This window comes from Sarcophilus harrisii, chromosome 2 (assembly GCF_902635505.1).
Source record: "Sarcophilus harrisii chromosome 2, mSarHar1.11, whole genome shotgun sequence".
In the NCBI taxonomy this organism is placed as follows: Eukaryota; Metazoa; Chordata; class Mammalia; order Dasyuromorphia; family Dasyuridae; genus Sarcophilus; species Sarcophilus harrisii.
Window position 1 is genome coordinate 533,510,317 of NC_045427.1, and position 20,530 is coordinate 533,530,846.

The 20,530-nt window shown below is 34.8% G+C and overlaps 1 protein-coding gene across 5 annotated transcripts in view; it reads left to right on the top strand.

Annotated features, from left to right (window-relative positions):
• FAM169B (family with sequence similarity 169 member B) overlaps positions 1–20,530 on the top strand; it is a 104,052-nt gene that overhangs the window by 63,139 nt on the left and 20,383 nt on the right. For all 5 annotated transcript variants that reach the window (XM_031955521.1, XM_031955525.1, XM_031955522.1 and 2 more), the window contains 2 exons: positions 15,657–15,742; positions 17,770–17,944. In XM_031955521.1, coding sequence (XP_031811381.1) covers positions 15,657–15,742; positions 17,770–17,944 — 261 coding nt within the window. The remainder of the gene's footprint in view (positions 1–15,656; positions 15,743–17,769; positions 17,945–20,530) is intronic.

A 20,530-nucleotide genomic window follows, 5' to 3' on the forward strand; every position in this document is an offset into this window, starting at 1 on the left:
GCTAACTGCATGGGAGAAAAGCAGAACAAAGGAGACAGTGGATATGTACATGCAAAGCTGAGATGCAACAGAAATAAAAAGCAAAAAGCAAGGTCAGACCAATATGATTGCCTTTTTAAAGCCTTCAGACCAACAACCAGCTTCCAGAGCTCTTTTTTGGTGACCAAGCATAACATTCGCACTTCAAATGGCTGTTAATTTATTTACGGTTTTTGGTAATTACATGTCATGTACCCTGTTGGAAAACAAGCAGGGAATCAGAAAATATTTTTCCCCTGGAAAAACATACAAGTTGTAGGCCTGAAATGACAACTACAGCCAAGCCAAACTTTAAACAGGAATTAAAACTACTGTGGGAGTGCTTTGCCTTTTTACTGACTGGCATTGAGTTATTGGGGTTACAGGGGTGGCACAATTACAACTTTGCAAGGGGGCCAAGTAGACTCTTTTGAAATATTGATTTTTTAAGGGCAAGTGTTAGGAACCAGATTGGTGAAGCTGGAGGGTAGAGGTGGGGTGATTGGTGGGTTGGCTGCATCCCACCAGAAAATGGGAAGGGAAAAGGAATGGAACCTACTGTGTGTCAGACACTGTGCTAAGAGCTTTATAAATACTGTCTCATTTGATCTTTTGATTTGAAAAAAGGAGAAAACCTTTCAGAATCACAGAAAATTAAAGCTGATTTGAGAGACAGTTGATTTTTACTCCCTTGTTTTTATAGATGAAGATACTAATGTCTCAAAAGGGTGATGTTTCAAGTATCATACTTTTTATTTTGCTTGGGGCCTTTGGCTGGTTTTTTTTTTTTTTTTTTTTGGTTATTTTTCTGTTTTAGCACAGAGGGCCAGGTAATCTGGGCTCATCCCTGCCCTTTACTTGCCCTTTCAATTTGCCCTGGCATCATTACCCTGGGGATACTTGTCTTCTTAACACAGTGCCAGAAACATAGTAGGCATTTAATAAATGCTTATTGATTGATGTTCTTAGAGAATTGGGCTATCCAGAACTTTTTTTCATTCCTTTCCTACTCAACAAACCCATCTTTGGCTCTAGTTCAGGGGTTCTCATTTTCTTCCCATCCTTATTCCTTCCTGTAACCCTAATGGGAAGTAAATATATCACAAAATTATATATGAAGCAGATAAGTTTTATTACCATAAAGAAAAGAGAATACTGAGCAATAAAAAATTAAGAATGCTTAGAATAGAATTCATTAACTTAAGGCTAATTGTACAGTTGGTTGAGAGGCTAATATTGAAAGGCCTTGTTTGTACATTTTTTTAAATTTAATTTTTAATGTTTTAAAACTTTAAATTTTAATTTATGGAATAAAATAAGCATTTCCATAACATAGTATAGTAAAAAAAGATGATTGTACATAAAACACAAATCTACTATGTGTAACTTGCTCTTCCTTTCTACTATAGAACAAAATTATGTACATTTCATTTGTTTTTCTTCCCTCCTAGGACATTTCTTTTTAAAGGCTAGTGATAAGCCATTTTGTATCCACTGTCCTGCGCCATACAAAGTGGATTCTTATTTTTGATGATTTCTCTTTATTTTGGGGTGACTCATTGATTCTGTTTCATAGTTGTTCCTCTGTTGCTTTATTACCCAAGAAATATCCAATTGCCTTTTGAGATCTCACAAAATCTCTTTATCAGAGTCAGGCTGTCAGTCAATAAACATTTATTTTCTACTATGTGCTTGGAACTGTGAAAAGTTCTGGGGCAAGTACACAAATTGAAGGTATCCTGTCCTAGACATAAATTTACATGGGAGATCTGTAACCTTGTGGCTGGTGGCTGGATGGGGGCAAGTGTCTATCTCCATCCAACTGAGGGGTACTTGTACTTCCAAGCTAGTAGGAAGAGGAGCCTGAGCCCCTTTAATACTAATCTATGAACTATGAAGATCCAGTTAAGAAGCTCGTCAAAACAATGAGCCCTGAGCCATCATGGCTGACTGAAAGCAATCAGAGAATTTTTTGTGCATTCTGAATTGAGGTATTGGGGATAGTGGAGGGGACCTTCCATCATGTGTACCTAGGAACAGGCCTCTGCCAGCCTCCCATGTGCTTGACTGGCAGAGCATTCCTAGAGGGCTCTGGTATGGGAACAAGTAGCATACTGTTGTACCTAGGATGTACTACCCAGTTTCCAGAGAGGAAAAAAAAGTTTTTCTTCCAAAAAATTGGAAGAAATGGCTGAATTTCTGTTTGAGAGGTAGGTCACATCTACAAGCACTGCTATTTCCATAATCAGACACTAGTCATCATGGAGATCCCTAGACCCAGAGCAATTATATTTATATAGAACAACTTAGTCAGACTTTATTCTGTCAGGATGAGGATATTAAACAGGATGATAAAATTCTAATTCACATTCACTAATTCAGCCTAATTTGGGGTGAGAAAGGTTATTTTAGAGTAGTAAAATCCCCAATTAAATAATCATTTGTGAAGAATTTCAGGTACTATAATTTTTAAGGACCTACACTAGTTCAAACTACCTACCAACTAAGTATTTCCAAGCAGAAATCCAGCAGAATTCCTAGTACAGAATCTCATCTGTAATTAGCAATGTTTCTTGCCATGTGAGCAATTAATGTACTGACCTCCTTAAATTGAGTTTATTGTTTTAATAGGTTAAACATGCCTCATACAGTTTTGTTGATTTTATTAAAATGCTTAGCAGATCTTTTTTTCCCCCCTGGATAATGTAATAATAAACTGCTGTTTAGTCTAGAATGAATGATGATAATTCATTATAAATACTAAATTGGTAGATTCCCAATTAAGGAGGTTTTACTATATTGAAAAAAATTATGATTAAAATCACTTCCCTTATTGTATTTAAAAAATAATACTGGGGAATATTCATGTAGTATATTTAAGTTTTCAGAGCACACTCTCTCTCTCTCTCTATATATATATATATTTAAATCGTATCCACACAAATCTGTGAAGTAAGTGCAAGATAAAATACTTGGCCACGATCGTTTAGCCCATATATGGTAGAACTAAAGTCTTCTTACTGCCTCAGAGGACATTTCTTTATCCTTGAAGCCATGATGTTTATGCTCCCTTTTTTATGATTAACTTTTGATGCATATAGGATGAATACCTTATAATTTATAAAAAATAATTTCTAGTGACATAATAGACACTCAATTTTACTAGCATCATACAATTCATCTTCTAGTACAGTTCCCCCACTTTAGAAACTGAAGTTTCCCTTATCCCCAAAGTTAAATAACTTTTCCAAAGGTGCATAGACAAAGGTGGTATTTGAGATGATTTTCTAACTCCATAAAAACTTCCTTTCCATCACATTTTCTGTAACTTGCTTATTTGAACAGAATGGTAGAGCAGGAGGGACTTTAGCCATCATTTATTCCAATAATCCTCAACTTTCCTCTCAGAATCCCCAAGATCTTTTCAGAAGGAAGTCTGTGAAGACCAAAAAACAAACAAACAAACAAACAAAACTGTGAAGAATAATAAAACCAAGTCATTTTTTCTGTTTAAAATATACTCCTCCCTTTTCCAACTACATATCTGTATAAAACCAGATTTCTCTCATGCATTTCAATCAAAATGATAGTTTCCAGTGAACAAGCAAATATGAATTGCCTTCTCCTAAGCCATACATTAAAGAGATTTAGAAAAATATATAAAAGCAATACTATTCTTCTTATCACCTTTTGGTAAAATATATTTTTTTGGTAAAAAAAATTTTTTTTGCAAAAAATTTATGTTGACATGCAAAGAGTTTATTATTTTTATTTTTTTAAAATTAATTAACAAAGGGACAGCTAGGTGGCACAGTGAATAGAGCACCAGCCCTAAAGTCAGTAGGACCTGAGTTCAAATCTGCTCTCAGACATTTAACACTTCCAAGTTGTGTGACCCTCGGCAAGTCACTTAATTTCAATTGTCTCAGAAAAAAAAAATAATAAAATTAACAAATATGTATATATAAAAATTAATTTTAATTTCTAATATGGTAAATATTGATACATATACATAAAGAAAAGCCCTTTGGAGTTCTCCACAATTTTTAGTAGTGTGAAGGGAACCTGAGACCAAAGAGTTTGAAAAAACCACTTGTTCATCTAGTTTAACTATATCTGTAAGATAGTATACTAGGTCCAGCGTCAGGGAACCTTGAGTTCAAATCTGGCCTCAGACATATACTGGCTTTGTAGGCTCAGACAAGTCATCTAACCATTCTCTCTGCCTCAGTTTCCTCAACTGTAAAATGAGAGTAATAAATTTTAGTAAATTGCAACCCTTTCATGATTCAACAACATGCTTGTTGGGGAATATTGTCAAAGGGATTCCTGGGGGTCCAAGATGAGCCCTGGATTTTCTTCCAGAGTTGTTCTTGTAGCTTACTTACTTGTAGACAGCCGTTCTTGATACTCACTGCCTGATGAGTCTTTGCCCACACCGTAACACATGATCGAATAACAATTTAGATCATCTCACAGGAGAGCTTTTTTTCAGTAACTACCCCACAACTATTACCAGGACCTCTGCAACAAGAAATTTTCTTTTCTTCCCCTCCTAATAACATATTATATCAGTGGGTAAAGAGAAGGTGAGAGTGAGTAGGCACCTAGGCTTGCAGGAACTTGTGAAAAATTCTGCTTTGCAAGAAGAAAAGAAGGCCTCAATAACACAATGAAATGGATATAAGTACTGTAAAACAGATGTTTCTTGGCACCGTGGCGGAGAGGTACATAAGTTCACTTGGTATCTGGGAAAGTGGTTTCCTTTAAGGAAGACATCTGTATAGAAATGGTAGCCCGAGTAATTTGATGTGACAGTTGCTATGTCAACTGGTGTATTTTTCCCCTCCCCTTAAATTATTGAATAGCTTAGTAAATGTTGCATAAAAGTCATGCAATTCCTTGGAATGTGTTTATGTGCAGTCCTCTGCCAGAAGTTTTCAGTTTTCTTCCCTACGTGTATTTTGCTTTTGGGAAGATGTCATGTCACTTTTGTTTTAGCCCTGGGTTTTTGTTGTTGATTTGTAGCTACATAGTTCTTGAATTTGTCATGGAGTAGAAGCAGGTTTTGTTTGGGGAGAATCTTAAAGTTGTTGCAAGGGGAAAATTTATCAATAAGGCAGGGGAGAAAGAACATATTGGATCTAGATAGTACTGCTTATTTCTGTGAGACGCTGGGGAAAGTACAGAATCTTAGCCTCAGTTTCCTTATCTGTTAAATGAATGGTTGAACTGAAACAATTTTTTGAGACTTTTCTTTAGTTCTAAATTCTATGATCCTATTTCTTTTTTTTTAAATCTTTTTATTTTTAAAATATATACATGGATAATTTTTAGCATCCCCCCCCCACAAAACCCTGTGTTCTAATTTTTTACCCTCCTTTTGCCCACCTCCTCCTTCAGTCAGCAAATGATCTAATATATGTTGAACATGTACAATTCCTCTGTATATATTTCCACAAATATCATGCTGCTCAAACCAGAAGATCATTATTTATGGCAACAGCAAGTTTATATGATGATCAATTCTGATGGACGTGTTTCTCTTCGACAATGAGATGATTCAGACCAGTTCCAGTTGTTCAGTAATGAAGAGAGCCATCTACACTCAGAGAGAGAGGAGTATGGGGACTGAGTATGGTTCAGAACATAGCATTTTCACTCTTTCTGTTGTTTTTTGCTTGCATTTTATTTTGCTTCTCTTTTTTTCTTGTGCAGAATGATAATTGTATAAATATGTATACATATATTACATTTAACATATATTGGACTACTTGCCATCTAAGGAAGGGGGGAAAATTGGAACACAGGGTTTTTCAAGGGCTAATGTTGAAGAATTGACCATGCATATGTTTTGAAAAATAAAAAACTTTAATAAAAAATATCATGCTGCTCCAGAAAAATCAGATCAAAAAGGGAATTAAAATGAGATAGAAAACAAAATGCAAGCAAATTACAACAAAAAGAGTGAAAATACAATGTTGTGGTCCACACTCAGTTCCCACAGTCTTCTCTCTGGGTGCAAATGTCTCTTCATCACACAAATTACTCCATCTGTGTGTGTGTGTGACTCCATCACACAGAACTGGTCTGAATCATCTCATTGTTGATGAGAACCACGTCCATCAGAATTGATCATCATATAATCTTGCTGTTGCCGTTTACAATGATATGATCCAATGTCTTGAGCTCTTGCTATATTCCTAGTGCTGTGCTTGATGCTAAGAATGTTCAGAAGAGGCATAAAATAAAAATAGCAAAAGAGAGTTTTTAATCTAGTTAGGGTGACAAGTCAAACTCTTGAAATAAGTAGAAAAAGACAATATGGGGGAACATTTGGCATCCTTCCAATTGTGGCCTACTGAATTGGTGAATCTTGTTCTCTGTGGTGCTGAGGGAGTAGGAGGTAGAATCAACAAAGAGGTAGCCATGTCAATTTTTGTGAGATGGGGGACCCAATGGTGGATGCTGAGCCTTGCAAATTGTGGTGAAAGGGAATTGCCATAGTGACTGACTCAGGCACTAATATCATAGGGATGCAAATAATCTGAAAACATCATTTGTTCTAACATGTCATAAAGTCTAGTCACTGTTTCCGTACAAAGAGGCAGTGGCTAATTTTTTAGTTTTTCTCTTTGTAGGCAGTTAGTCCAAGGAATCAGCTCTGAAGAAACCCTTGAATAACTGTTCAAAAACTCTTCTGTTTTGTCTTAATATGTTTTTTTAAATATCCAAGGGTTGGAAGAAATAAGTGTTTGCTCTTTTAAGGAGTCTCCTATCAGAGATAGGTTTAAAAAAAAGTTTATTAAGCTGGTTAGGCTAGTTAGATAAAAATGTTTATTGATTCTTTGGGGAAAAAAGGGGCAAAAAATTCATCATAAGAGGTTGAGATCAGTTTGGACCAAGAAATGAGTGACATAGTTTCCTGAATGAACTTTTTCTGATTGAGGGGGGAAAAAAAGCTAATAAGAGATATGAATTTTGTGCTAAATTTTGTTTTTTGTGGATTTTTTTTTTTTACAGCAATTCAGGAGAGAGAAGAGCTTTGATATAGCCCAAACCTAGTACAATGGATCAGTGGTACAGTGTGGCAGTACAGGGCACTGCAGCTGAAATCAGGAAGACAAGTTCAGTTTTGGCCTCAGACACTTATTAGCTGTGTAACATTGAGCAAGTCACTTAATCTCTGTTTGCCTCAATTTCCTCAGCTGTAAAATGGGAATAATAAAAGCATTTACTTCACAGAATTATTGTGAGGATCAAATGAAGTAATACTTGTAAAAGTGCTTGGCACAGCGTCAGGGGCACATAGTTGGCTCTGTATAAATGCTTTTTTGGCTTTAGAGTCAGAGGATTTGTGTTCACACCTTCCTCTGATGCTGCCAGAATGACCTTAGGCATGTCTTTTAACCCCTGTGTTTCAGTTCCTTCATTTTAATTCAATTTTCTTAAATATTTTCTTTTATTTATTACAGACTCAACAATCATCAACAATCACAAACATTACAATATACAAAGGAAAAAAAAAGAGGATTGTATATAAAAATGTGAGCTGTTATATATAGTTTATTTGGGAAAGGATATAGTATATTTAACAATGTAGTAAAAAAAAAACCCAACTAAACATTAGTAGGTTGCAGAGATGGTACCAACACACATTGGTAGATGGAGTTTCTGCATGTCGGGTTGGGGGCTACCTCTGCCTCTGCCCTATGTCCCTCTCTTCTTGTTTGTGAGTCTGGACCCCTGTGTCATGAAGTGCCCAGGCCATGTTCACTTCAGTACTGCTTCATCACTGGCTCTACCAAATTTTTAATTTCCTTGGAAACAGTCTTCCTACTCCAAAGATGCCTTCTCTCTTCAGTATTCTCTCCAACCCACACCTCCATCTCATGAAGTATCTGAGCCGTGCTCACTTCACTCCCAGCTATGTTATTCACATTATATTTCTCCATGTCCCCTACTTTTGTGAACCTATACTTTTACCTTTCCTCTTTTCCAGCTCCCTTTTATGTCAATCAGCCAGTAAGGGTTGCCTGACTGCTTACTTTCTTCCTTTAGAATGTAAGCTTCTTGAGGTTATGACTGTTATTTTTGCTTGTTTTTGTATCTCTTGATTATTATTAGCACATATACTGTGCTTAAAAAGTATTTCATGTATATGTTTATTTAAATCAGTGAAGTCATGGGTTTAGACTAGTGATATCAAACTCAAATAGAAATGGGGGAGGGAGAATATTAAACTAAATTTTAGGAACCCTGAAGATCTCTCATGTTAATTTAGAAAACAATATTTTTGAATATTCCTTTTAATAAGATATATATTTGCTTTTAATTTGTCTGAGACCCTGACTACTTCTGTATTTTTTACTTTAACTACTTTAATAGTTGCCCCTATTAACTAAAGCATAGTAAATTTTGCTACAGTTCCTTATTTTAACTCTATGTATGCCTTCCTGTTTGAAGATTGTCTTTTGTAAACAACATATTGTTGGATTTGGGTTTTTAATCTATTCTATCTGCTTCCATTTTGTGGATGAGTTCATCCCATTTACATTGAGAGTTATGATTGCTAACTGAGTATTTCCTTTCATCCTCTTCTCTCCTATTTATCCTTCTCTTTTTTGTCCTATCCTTTTTCCTCCCTTAGTCTATCATGTCTCATAACACTCCTTTTTCCTTAGCTCTTTCCTTTTTTACTTCTTTATTGGTAAAATGAATTTCTATATTCAACTGGATGTGGTTTGCATGGAGGTGGGTGGGTATGTATATAGTTCTCTCTTTGAACCCATTCTGATGAAAATTTACCCTTTCTTCCTATTTCCCCCTTTTTTAAAATAAAAACTCTACCTTGTATACTCTTTTATGTGAAATAATTTTTCCCAATCTTTTTCTCCCTTCCCTTTTCTTCCAGTGCATAACTCTTTCTCAACCATTCATTCTATTTTTGAGATCATTTCAACATAATAGACTTACATTCATGCTTTTTGTCTATGTAGTTTATTGCAATAGCCCTAATAATGATGAGGTTCTCAGCAAAATATGTATCATCTGCCCATATGTAAACAGTGTAACTGAAAGTCCTTTATGATTTCTCTTTCATGTTTACCTTTTTATGTTTTTCAAGTCTGTGTTTGAATATCAGATTTTATATTTCGTTCAGATCTTGAAAGTCTTCTATTTCATTAAATATCCATTTTTTATTCTATTGGATTATACTCAGTTTTGTTGGATAGGTTATTCTAGGTTATAGACCTATTATCTTCTGGAATATCATGTTATAAATCTTCTCTTAAGTTGGTAGCTGTAAAAATGTATGATCTTTACTGGCCCATGGTATTTTTTTTCTTTTTGGATGTTTTTAAAATTTTCTCCTAGACCTGAGAGCTCTGGAATTTGGCTGTAATATTCCTGGCAATTTTCTTTTGGGAATCTCTTTAAGAAGATGATCAGTGAATTCTTTTAATTTATACTTTTGTCTTCTTGTTTTATTATATCTGGGCAGTTTTCCCTTATAATTTCTTGAAATATGTCTAGGTTTTTTTTTTTTTTATTTTTATAATGGCTTTCAGGTAGTCCAATAATTCTTAAATAATCTCTCCTTGATCTTTTTTATTTTTTTTAGGTTAACTGTTTTTCAATTTCTAAAAAAACTTTTCTGGAGATGAAGATGAAGTGATTAGTATTTAACCCATAATAACATACTTCCCAGTAATAGCCTCAAATCCTTTAACCCTATTCATAGGTTCACTCAATGGACCTAATTTCCATTCTTTAATCAATATTGTTCCAGTTCTCTAACTTTGATCCAGGTTTTTTACATGCATATTTCAAATTTCTAAATGCTAAGAATACATGATTTTCCCAATGACCTTCATTCTAATGCCTTCCCTCCTTTGATTATTTTCAACTTGTATACATAGCTTGTTAGGAAAGAATTATTTTCATGTTGTTGCTCCTATTAGACTCATGTGAGAACAGGGGTTGTCTTTTGTTTTTCTTTGTATCTAAAGCACAGTGAGTATCTTTAACCAAGTCCTTCATAGATAAATTAATAAAAGTGGACACCATGCTACAGCACTTCATAATTTTAATATGTATTAGCTACCAGATAGACAAATATGTCATTTGTGGTGTTTTCCTATAGACTTGCTCTAAGCCATTTATACCAATGGTACTTATTTGTGAAATAGTGGATCCAATTGGAATGGAATATGTGCTGTTGAAGAGAGTTTTTTAATATGTAAAGATATAACTAGCTTGTTTAAAGATTTAAATTATGATTTCAATTTGCTTCATTGATATAGGTCTTTAACTATCTTAGACTTCTTGTTATTTTCTTCAGTGCTGTTCCTCCCCTTTTAAAATAAATCATTAGTGATATCTTGATAACATTCCATTCATTCCATATTCAAGGATTCATGTTGTCAGGAACTTGAAGATTTGAATGTGTTCAGCTTTCCAAAATCATAAAGTAACCATTTTTATTTCTATTTTATTTTAATTAGGTGATATCCTTTATTGACCAAGTGCTTTTCAAGACATTTGTTTTTCCCTTTTCAAGAGGTGATCTGCTGTGTGATTTATTTTGCATTTGTTCAATAAAATTATATTTTAATTTCATCATTGTGTATTTACTTAACAATGTATTACTCAACAAAGATTTGACTTTTTAAGCAAGATAAATCTATTTTGTAACGTTAACATGTATGAGTAATGCTATCTCATACATTTTCTATCCAAAGAAATGATTATATTAATAAATTGACCTTTTATTGATTCACATTAAACAGAAACATCATCATTATCATTGCTTTATAGGCTTTCTATAAATCACAGTGGGTGAAATTAAAAATTAATAAATGAAGCATTTTTATAGCACCTTTTCTCCTAGAGGACTCTACCCATTGTGTAATTATTCCCAGAGATTATCTAATGTGCCACTGATAGATTCTTTGTACCCTCTGCCCACCTTTTCTCCCACTCTCCCACTGTCCTTGCAGAAGCCATGGGGAGCTGCAGAGGAGTGAGATCCATTTTATGTGTCCTGGATTTTTTTTTAATCACAAATTCTAAGATAATCACTTCCTCTTAAGATTCCCATTATTTCTACTTCAACAGATACTTTCTTCATGCTTTTCAAGCGCAGAAACACAATTTCTCTGGTTGCTTTTTTTATTAGGAGAACTTGACAATTTATGGCTCAATTTTTTTTCAAGAGACTGCTTCAGCAAGTATTTAGATAAAGTTCTCTACCACTTTATATTATACTACCATGCTGGGTTTTATGAATTCATCCATTTCATCCTTCTAGTCTGGTAATGTATAGTATATTCCTGTTATAATGTTGCTTTTGCATCCTTCCATTTAACCTCACCAGAATATGCTTCTCTCCCAGTTTGTGGTTTCCTCTACATGATTATGTCTTCTCTATGTACTTCTTCACTGCTCTTTTGTCTAATTTGTTCCTTTGGGATAACGTATCTCCTTCTGTTGCCATATATCATAGATTACATACCAGGTATCAATGATAGCCTAGCACAATGCCTTCCCCATGAAGGTGCTTAAAAATGCCTGTTGATTGATCAATAAAATGGCAGGCTCATTGGTAATTTCCTTGCACTGAGATCTCGTGTTCACTTTGTTTAAAACATGCTCTGCATATTTTTAGGTATAAACATCTAAGGCAATGGACATGGTTAGTCCTGCCCCATTTATTGGTTATTTTCTTAATGGACCTCACTGCTAATATTCCTCTTCCAATGCTGTAATTACTTCTGTGGTATATATTTTGGCATTTTTGTGGGCAAGGTAATTAGACAGTTTTCTCCCTTTCATTATGTTTTCAATTTAAGAGTCCTGATTACATTTGAAAGTCCTTAGGCACACACATACATGTATGTGTACAGGTATAGAGACACATATCTATATATACATTTATTTACATGAATTATATATTTATAGTTATATACACAATTCCATATGCTTATATGTGTATATAGTTTTATTTATTTGTATACAAAGATATAAATATACATGTGTGTATATATGTGTGTATGAGTGTATGCGTGTGTGTGTATATCTATGTATATATGTATTTTTAAACTAAGTCTCATTATATATACACTTCTTCCTTGGCCACAAACTTGTCATTTATATAGCTTAAGCCCTGAACTAAAAATCCAAGTTCTGTTCTCAGACACCATCTTCTTAACCAATGGTTAATCACATCCCAAATTTGCCTTTTTCTTCTGAAACCCCCACCTTCAACTGACAGCTGTGAAGAAAATTTTGCCTTTGCCCTTGAGGTTTTTAGGTTTTTGCCCAGGACTTCATAATCTATAGCAGTCCTCTTTGGATTCTTTCTTTTATCCTCACATGAATCACTAGAAGTGAGAAGTGGTTGTCAAGTTTGACAGCTTTCTGAAATATACTGAATAAATATTCTTGTCAGGTCACCATGAGTAATGAACGCCTGCCTCAGTACCCCTCTGAACACAGGGATTCAACAAACCATCCTTTATTATTTCATCCTTGGAAATGACCAATATTAGAAAGCTTCTCTTCTTTGCACTTATGAGTCCTCTTAGTTAATTAGTAAATCAATCCACAACATTTATTAAACTGCTATTGTGTTCCTTGCATTATGCTAGACACTTGGTATACGTAGCTAAAAATGAAAAACTACCTGCCTTATAATCAAAGGAGATTAATGTTCTTAACAACACACTTCCTATAGAGGCAAAGGAGATGTCCATCTTTTGAGGAATTGCTAAACAAAGAGTGGTAAATTAATATAATGGAATAGTATTGTGCTGGTAAGAAATGATTAACATAAAGAACAAAGAGGTGTGGGAAAACCTGTAGGAATGGATGCTGGAAGAAGTAAGAGGGATTACAAAAATAATATGCTCACTATCTATAATGCAAATGCAAAGATCAGCTAACGAACAAGAAACTAAATGCTATATAATTAAATGACCAAATGGCTCCGTTGAAGACTTGAGAAAAATGCATCACCTTTCCTTCTTTGCAAAGTTAGACTGTGAATGTGAAGTAGTATATATACTGTCAGACACAAAATTGTTATATTGATTGATTTTTGATGAATGATTTTTTTTCTTTCTTTTTTTAGTCATTTAAGGGATCTCTCTATGGATTAAGGGAAGAGATGATCAGGAAATGTACAAAAATGTGCAAACGATATTAATACAAATACAACTTAAAAAGAAGTATATATGTAAAAGAAAACATAGTTATGATCAAAGTAAATAGGCGGAGGTAGGGGATAAAATAGCAGCTGGGGAGGATGAGGAAAAGCTCAGTGGAGAAGATGGCATTTGAACTGAATTTTGAAGGAAGTTAGGGACTCTAGAAATAGAGGTAAAGAGAGAGTACATTTGGTGCCCAGGGAATAGCTTGGGCAAAGCGAAAGAGATGGAAGTTGGAATGTCATGTACATAGTCTGACAGCTGGACCAGTGTTGCTGGAACATATTGAGTACAAAGGGAATTAATGTGTAGTGAGATTGGAAAAGTAGATTGGAGAAGGAATGAGAGTAGCTTTTAATACCAAACAGGATTTTATTGTTTATCACAGAGGCAAGAGGTTGTCACTGGACTTTCCCGAGCATAAGAGTAACACAATCAAACTTTTGCAGGCATCTGGGCGGCACAGTGAATTAGAGCATTGGCCCAGAAAGACCTGAGTTTAAACCCAGCCTTAGACACTTGATAGCTGTGTGATCCTGGACAAGAGACTTAAACTCTTTCTGCCTCAGTTATTTCAAATGTAAAATGGAGGTAAGGATAGAACCTATGTCCCAGAGTTGTGAGGATCAAATGGGATCGGCTAAGCACTTTGTAAACCGGATCACTTTTGCAATTTGATGGAAGATGAATTAGCAAAAAGAGAGGTATTGAGGGAAGGAGAATAATTTTCCAGTAGTTTAACTGAGAGGAGATAAAGACTTACATTAGGTAGGGGGCCATATCAGTAGACAGAAGAAGGGCAGATTTTAGAGCTGTTATGCAATTTGATTTATCTAATTGCTCAACTAGACCTCTGAGAAAACAGTTCAGGGCACTTTGAGAAAATAATTTATTAGAGTCTGAAATAAGATGGAAAGGGCTGAGTTTTTGCTTTGGTTTGTTATTTTAATCTGCTTTACATTTTTTTTCTGTTATTATTAGCAGTCAACTCCCTTAGAGAATTTGGAAGTGTATGTGTGAGAGCTAAGGGTGAGGGTGGGGAGGGGTGCTGTGTGCTTATTCTAATGGCAGCAGGGTGGAAAAGTTGGAAACTCCTATCTCCTTGGACACACCTGAGCAAAACTCTGGATCAAAGGGACTGGGTGGAGCTGGCAAAAGGAGGAAAAGACTATAGAAAATACCAACTGGTGGTGATGACTGAATCTAAAAAAATGTAATTTCAGTCCAACCCCTGAAAAATAACTTATAAGACATATATATATATATATATATATATATATATATATATATAGTCTCAGGTGCTTAAAGTTCTGTCTTTTGAGCTTTTTTTTTTCTTTCTTCTCCTCCTTCTCTTCCTCCCCTTCCTCCTCCTCCTCTTTCTTCTTCTTCTTCTTCTTCTTCTTCTTCTTCTTCTTCTTCTTCTTCTTCTTCTTCTTCTTCTTCTCCTCCTCCTTCTCTTCCTTCTCCTTCTTCTTCTTCTCCTCCTACTTCCTCCTTTCTTCCTTTTCCTTCCTCTTTCTTTCCTCTCTTCCTCCCTTCCTCCTCCTCCTCCTCCTTCTTCTTCTTTTTTTTTTTTTTGACAGAGCTGTAGTTTCCCTGGCATAGGGAATTCCCTACAAGAAAATCTTTCTACCAAATAAGAGCTTAGCACCTCCTTTGCAATTTGTAATGTAATCTTAGCAAGTTGTCTGGATTACTTAGACAGTAATTGTTATGGGAGAGGAAAGAAGGGATAGGATAAACATTTATTAAGCACCTGCTATGTGTCAGGCAACAGGTTAAATGCTTCACTAATATGATCATATTGGTCTTTAGGACCCACGATCGGCTTCCTTCACAACATTCCTCACTGCCTCTTAATGATTAGATGGATTGGAAGTCTTCCTCTATCCTCTGGATGGGGGCAAGAGTTCTGAAAAAAGAATCAGAAGATCTGTGTTGAGATTTCACTCCATCTCCTTGGCCTTGGCAAGTTATTCCACCCTTCTGGGTCCCACTTTCCTTGTCTGTTAATAAGGAGTTTGAACCAGATGAGGTCAAGAAACCCTTCTAGTTCTAGGTGCTAGGAATTCACAACTTAATAATAAGATATTAGGTATGTATTTTCCAAGATGAGTTGTTCTCAGGACAAATTTATCACTCATTTTTCCCCATGGGATACAGCTGGAAGGGACCTTAGAAATCCATTCCCTTCATTATAATAATGTGGAAGTTGAGACACAAAGTGGTTACATGACTTGCCCAGAGTTACAGAACTAGGAAATGTCTGGACAGGATCTGAATGGAGGTCCATCCTGATTCTTAAGTGTTGTGCTCTATCTACCTGAGTATCTATTTGTTAGTTATCTTTCTAATGGTTCTGGCTCCTCCAAATACCTCTGAAATACCTGTTTGCCTTTATGTAATTTATCTTTGCTTTCTTTTCAGTCTTAGCTGTTTATCTGAACAAATCCTGGTGGTCCATAGAAGAGATAATGAAAACATCTGATTCTTCTAGAGAAGGTCTGATACAGGTGAGAGAGCATAATGTCAAGTGAACAAGAATTTAACCAAAATATTTTCCCCCTCGCTCTTTAAATCAAGCTACTATCTTTTGAAGGGATTTGGTAACAACATGAATGAAATGAATTGCTTTCTACTCATCTGGCTTCTGCTGTTTCACTCTTTAGACATCTGGCCATTTGCATAAGGTTGTTTTGTATTTATGATTTGCATGTTGGGGTTTTTCTGCTTAATTTCCTTCCTGGTTGCTCCTCCCATAGGTCAGAAATAAGCAGATTTCCTTAATTGTTACTGTGCAAATTCTTGCTTGCTGATTTTGGTTTTTTGTCAAAGGAAAAATATATTCCACTCTACTGGAAGGTATCAGAGCAGAGGTTGTTAGAGGGTCATATTGGTCAACAAAGGGAGCCTGAGGAAGAAGATAAGAGTAAGAATAATAAGAATAGTGGGCTATCACTGTTCAGACCCTTTGGTTCCTAGGGAACTTGGCACAGGTGTCACAATGATAGCACCTTTGAGGGTGGGTAGAGGAGAGAAGGAAGTTAAATGTTACTCCTTTTGGGTGCAAAATAAGATTTCCCCCTTTCTGCCCCATACACTTCATTTTGGTATGATATTGTAGTGCTTTCTTTTATTGGTAGGAGCAAGAGATATTTTTTCAAAGTCCATTCCAAGGATGGCACTTGAATAAAATAACCACTTTATTCAGGCTTCTGGGGCTTATTTTTTATGGGCCAGTTTTGTTCTGGTAGAGTAGGTTAGTAAAAGAAGGAAACGAAACAAAACATAGACCCAGCTCTTGTCTGAACTGGTTTTGTTAGAGACAAATAACAAACAGATTTTGGGGGTAGTTACTCTCATTTAAGTAACAAATTGATTTGGGAGTTTGGGATTAACATACTATTGGTCCTTTTCTTGTTCAAGTTCTTGCATCCTTTCACTTTAGATACTCCTTCTTTTACAGGATAGATATATTTATTCTGAATAGTTGTGTGTGTGAGTTGATTCATATTCTAAGTGCCCATGGGAAGCTTAAGATTGAAATGAAATCTGTGATGAATCATTTGGTAACATGAATAATCAAGGCTTCCAAAGTTTTTTTTTCTAAACTTAATGCTTTTGAATATTGATTTTTTAAAGTAGTATATACCTATAATTTGTTTCTATAATTACATATATAGCATAATTTCTTTTTCAGTAACTACATTAAATTAGTTTTATTATCTCATAATATATGTCTATCAACATCTTTAGAATTTTCAGCCTTGAAATTTACTTTTTCTTATTACATTTTGTTTCTTGTATAGAATTTTGCATATTAAGAAATTCACCCTTAAAATCAATTTGTTTGATAAAGTTCTTAATACACACACACACACACACAAAATAAAACTACAGGAGATTACTGTAAGCCTAAAGAATTATTGGGAGTCAAGGCCCAAGTTCTCCAGTTCTTGTCTACCAAAGTTCCTACAACAAAGGAATCTATATAGCAATTAATTAGACTTAGGCTCATGCATAAGTTAATGTTTTGTTCCAGATATTACTAAACATAAATATAAGATCAAAATTGTTCTCCATCATAGTGTAAAGATTTCTGGAGACAGGATCTTAGTGTCTTTAGGGGAAAAAAAAGAGGAAAGTTTTGGTTTCTTTCAAACTGTTTATAATGCAGTTTATAATATCTTAAAACACTTTGCCCTCATCTTCAATGAGGTAATTTCCAGTTTAGTGAAAAATGTGATTTTTTTTTTTAAAGTTATATATGATACATCTCCACAACCCATAAAGGCTAAGGAAGCTGTTATCTGTTATTATCTTTCACTCCTCAAAGCCATACCATTAAGAAAAGGCCAAGATAATAAATTCCTCTTTAGAAACTGTAATTTACCTTTGGGCCTTTGGCCTAAAAGGAATCGTATAATGATGGAAAATAGACATGGGCCCAGTGTGGACTGTGATTTGAAATACAAACATTTTTCATGTCTCATTTTTATTTCTAGTCTCACTTGGTCTTTCCTATTTTTTTTCTTTGAAGGTCCAGTCTTTTGGAGAAAGGATTGTACTTTTTATTCTTAACTACGTTATTTTTGGAAAATTGGAGAGAAATTTGGATGATGATATGTTTTTTTTACCTCATTCTGCTAAGGAGCATGCAAAAATTCTGTGGAGGAATGGAGCCGCCATTGCTTTTTATACCACCAAGATGAAAGGTGAAATAATTAGTCACATGCTTAAGGTACCACTGCTGGCTATAATTGGTCCTGGGTAAGAAGGCAAATCATTTTGGGTGTTTACCTTGGATGCTGTCATATGGAAATGTTACTTTGTTCAAAAATTGGTTTGGAGGAACTTTGAATATTCAACTGAATTATTAGAAAACTTCCTATCAGGATGATTATCATGTATTCATCAAGGGTGTATATAATCTTTTTTTGGGGGGAGGGGTGTATATAATCTTGATTCCATTTTTCTTTAGCTCCCTTATCACCTGTAGGTAGGATGAAACACGTCATCCCTTTGATTCTCTACATCTGATTCTTATCTGTTAGCATTCAAGATTGCAGTGAGTATGTAAATATTATCTTTCATTATATTTCTTTTCTTTAACATTACCAATTAGCTGTCAGGAGAAAGGCTGTTACTAATACCCGACATATGATGCAGAAAAAGCTAGGGCATGCCAAAATTCATAGACATTACCTCAGAAGAGAGTTAGTTTGTGGCAAGAAGGTTAGGATGTGAGGTTCTGACTTATTTTTAGGGACTATGACTAGCAAAAGTGTGGAACATGAGTACTTTTCCAAATAAATTTGATAGATTAATCTTCATTTTAAAATGCTTGATTTCTCAGTGTAATTGTTTAGATTCTTTGTCAACAAATCTTAGACTCAGTTTTTCCCAAAGTGCACCCTTTCAGATTCTGTAAAGATTTAAATTTTAATAAAAATAAATTTCCTCTGTGTACAACTATGGGTATAATGTTACCTGAATTAAATCTTTCTCTAGGGTAATCTAAAGTCTGATTTTAGTTTAAGCCATGTTCACAATGAATACACATTCCAGTTGCTCAGAATTGTATAAAATTTAGTTTCTCACTATTTTTTCCCCTCATCCCTCAATTATACTTTTGGTGTTTTTCCACCCAGGAAGTCATTTTAGTTGTTTGCCAGGATCAACTGGAGAAGCTTGAAATCATTATCTTTGGTTATCTTTGTTTGATCACTCATTTATGTGTTTGTGTGTGTGTTGGTTACATTGATTTTACGTATCCTTATTATTGGAAGAAGAGAACAAAGGAGTACAGTGGAATGCTTAAAAAGGAAGAGAACATGAATGTGCTTCTACTTTCCTGAGCCCCTTATTGACTGTCAAGTTTCATCCTTGTTGTACTTCACCAGCAAGATCAGTGTTCCATGTGGCTCAGTTTGATATTTTTAATAGCAGGTTATCATAGACAAACCACCTCAAAACCATACTCAGCTCCTGTATGTAAGAGAGCCATACCCTAATAAGGCAGGACTTAAATATTTTCATTTTGTCCCACACAAACAATTTCTGTTTTTAATGGCACTTCAAATGGCTCTTGATGCCCTTTAGTGTTTGCATGTTCTCCTGAAGATGACTTTCTCTGATAAAATGAAAACTTCTAGGGAATAGGAATTCTTTCATTCTTTGTATTTGCATCTCCTCCTCCGCTCAGGATTTCCTGAAGGGGAAAGAGAATAAGCATTTATATAGCACTTTCTGTGTGCCAGTCACACTGTGCTACATGCTTTTTACAAATATATTCTCCTTTGGTCCTTCAACAACCTTGCTAAGTAGGTGCTATTGTTATAATTATTATAGTTGAAGGAACTGAGGCAAACTGAAGTCAACTAAGTACTTTGCCTAGGGTTGCATTGCTAATAAGTATTGGAGGCACATTTGAACTCAGCTCTTCCTGATTCCAAGTCTAGTGCTCCATCCACTGTGTCATCAGCTATCTTTGCCACTGAAGAGGCTGTTTTTAGGGTCTAGGATACATATTCTATGCAATACTACAGTGTTTCCAAGTTGAGTGAAATCCTAGGATGATAGAATCACCTAATAGCTGATGAAAAGACCTTAAAAGATCATCTTGTCTGCTCCCGTTATTTCCCAGATGAGAAAACTGAGGAGGCTCTAAAGAGAACATTTATATTTCTCTGCTTCTATAAGGTGACTTTTGTGGATTTTTAAAAGTTTTCTCTTTATCTGCCATCATCCTGGCTGAATAGATTCATTTTATAAAGTAAAAATAATCTATTTGTAACATTCTCAGAACAAATTAAATGGATTAATATATATTAACTTCCTTCAGAATTAGAGCAAGAAAACAAATTCTTCATGGATTGTCTACCCAAACTTTTTCTTTTGTTTTGTCTGTGTATCCTGTTTCTTATTTGAAATATTTTTCAAGAATCAAAACAGAGTTGTTTTTATTGAGCTACACTGTGATGAAAACATTTTTCATGCTATATTGTTGCAGTAATTTTTTTTCAGAAGTATTCAGAGAAAATGCTTTATTCTTTGTTTTGTTTAGCTATAAAGATTGACTCTATTCTTAAGATCACATGGCTCAAGGAATAATTTCTTTAAGGAACTCCTAAGAATTAATGACATTTTAAAATAATTTTTTTACCATTGTGTGTGGCATACTAATGTGATATAACATATGTAACATATGTATATTACACATTTATATTTGAACACACACACACAAAATATATATATGGATTTGCACTCTCTCTTTGTCTCTGTCTCTCTCTCCTCTTCCC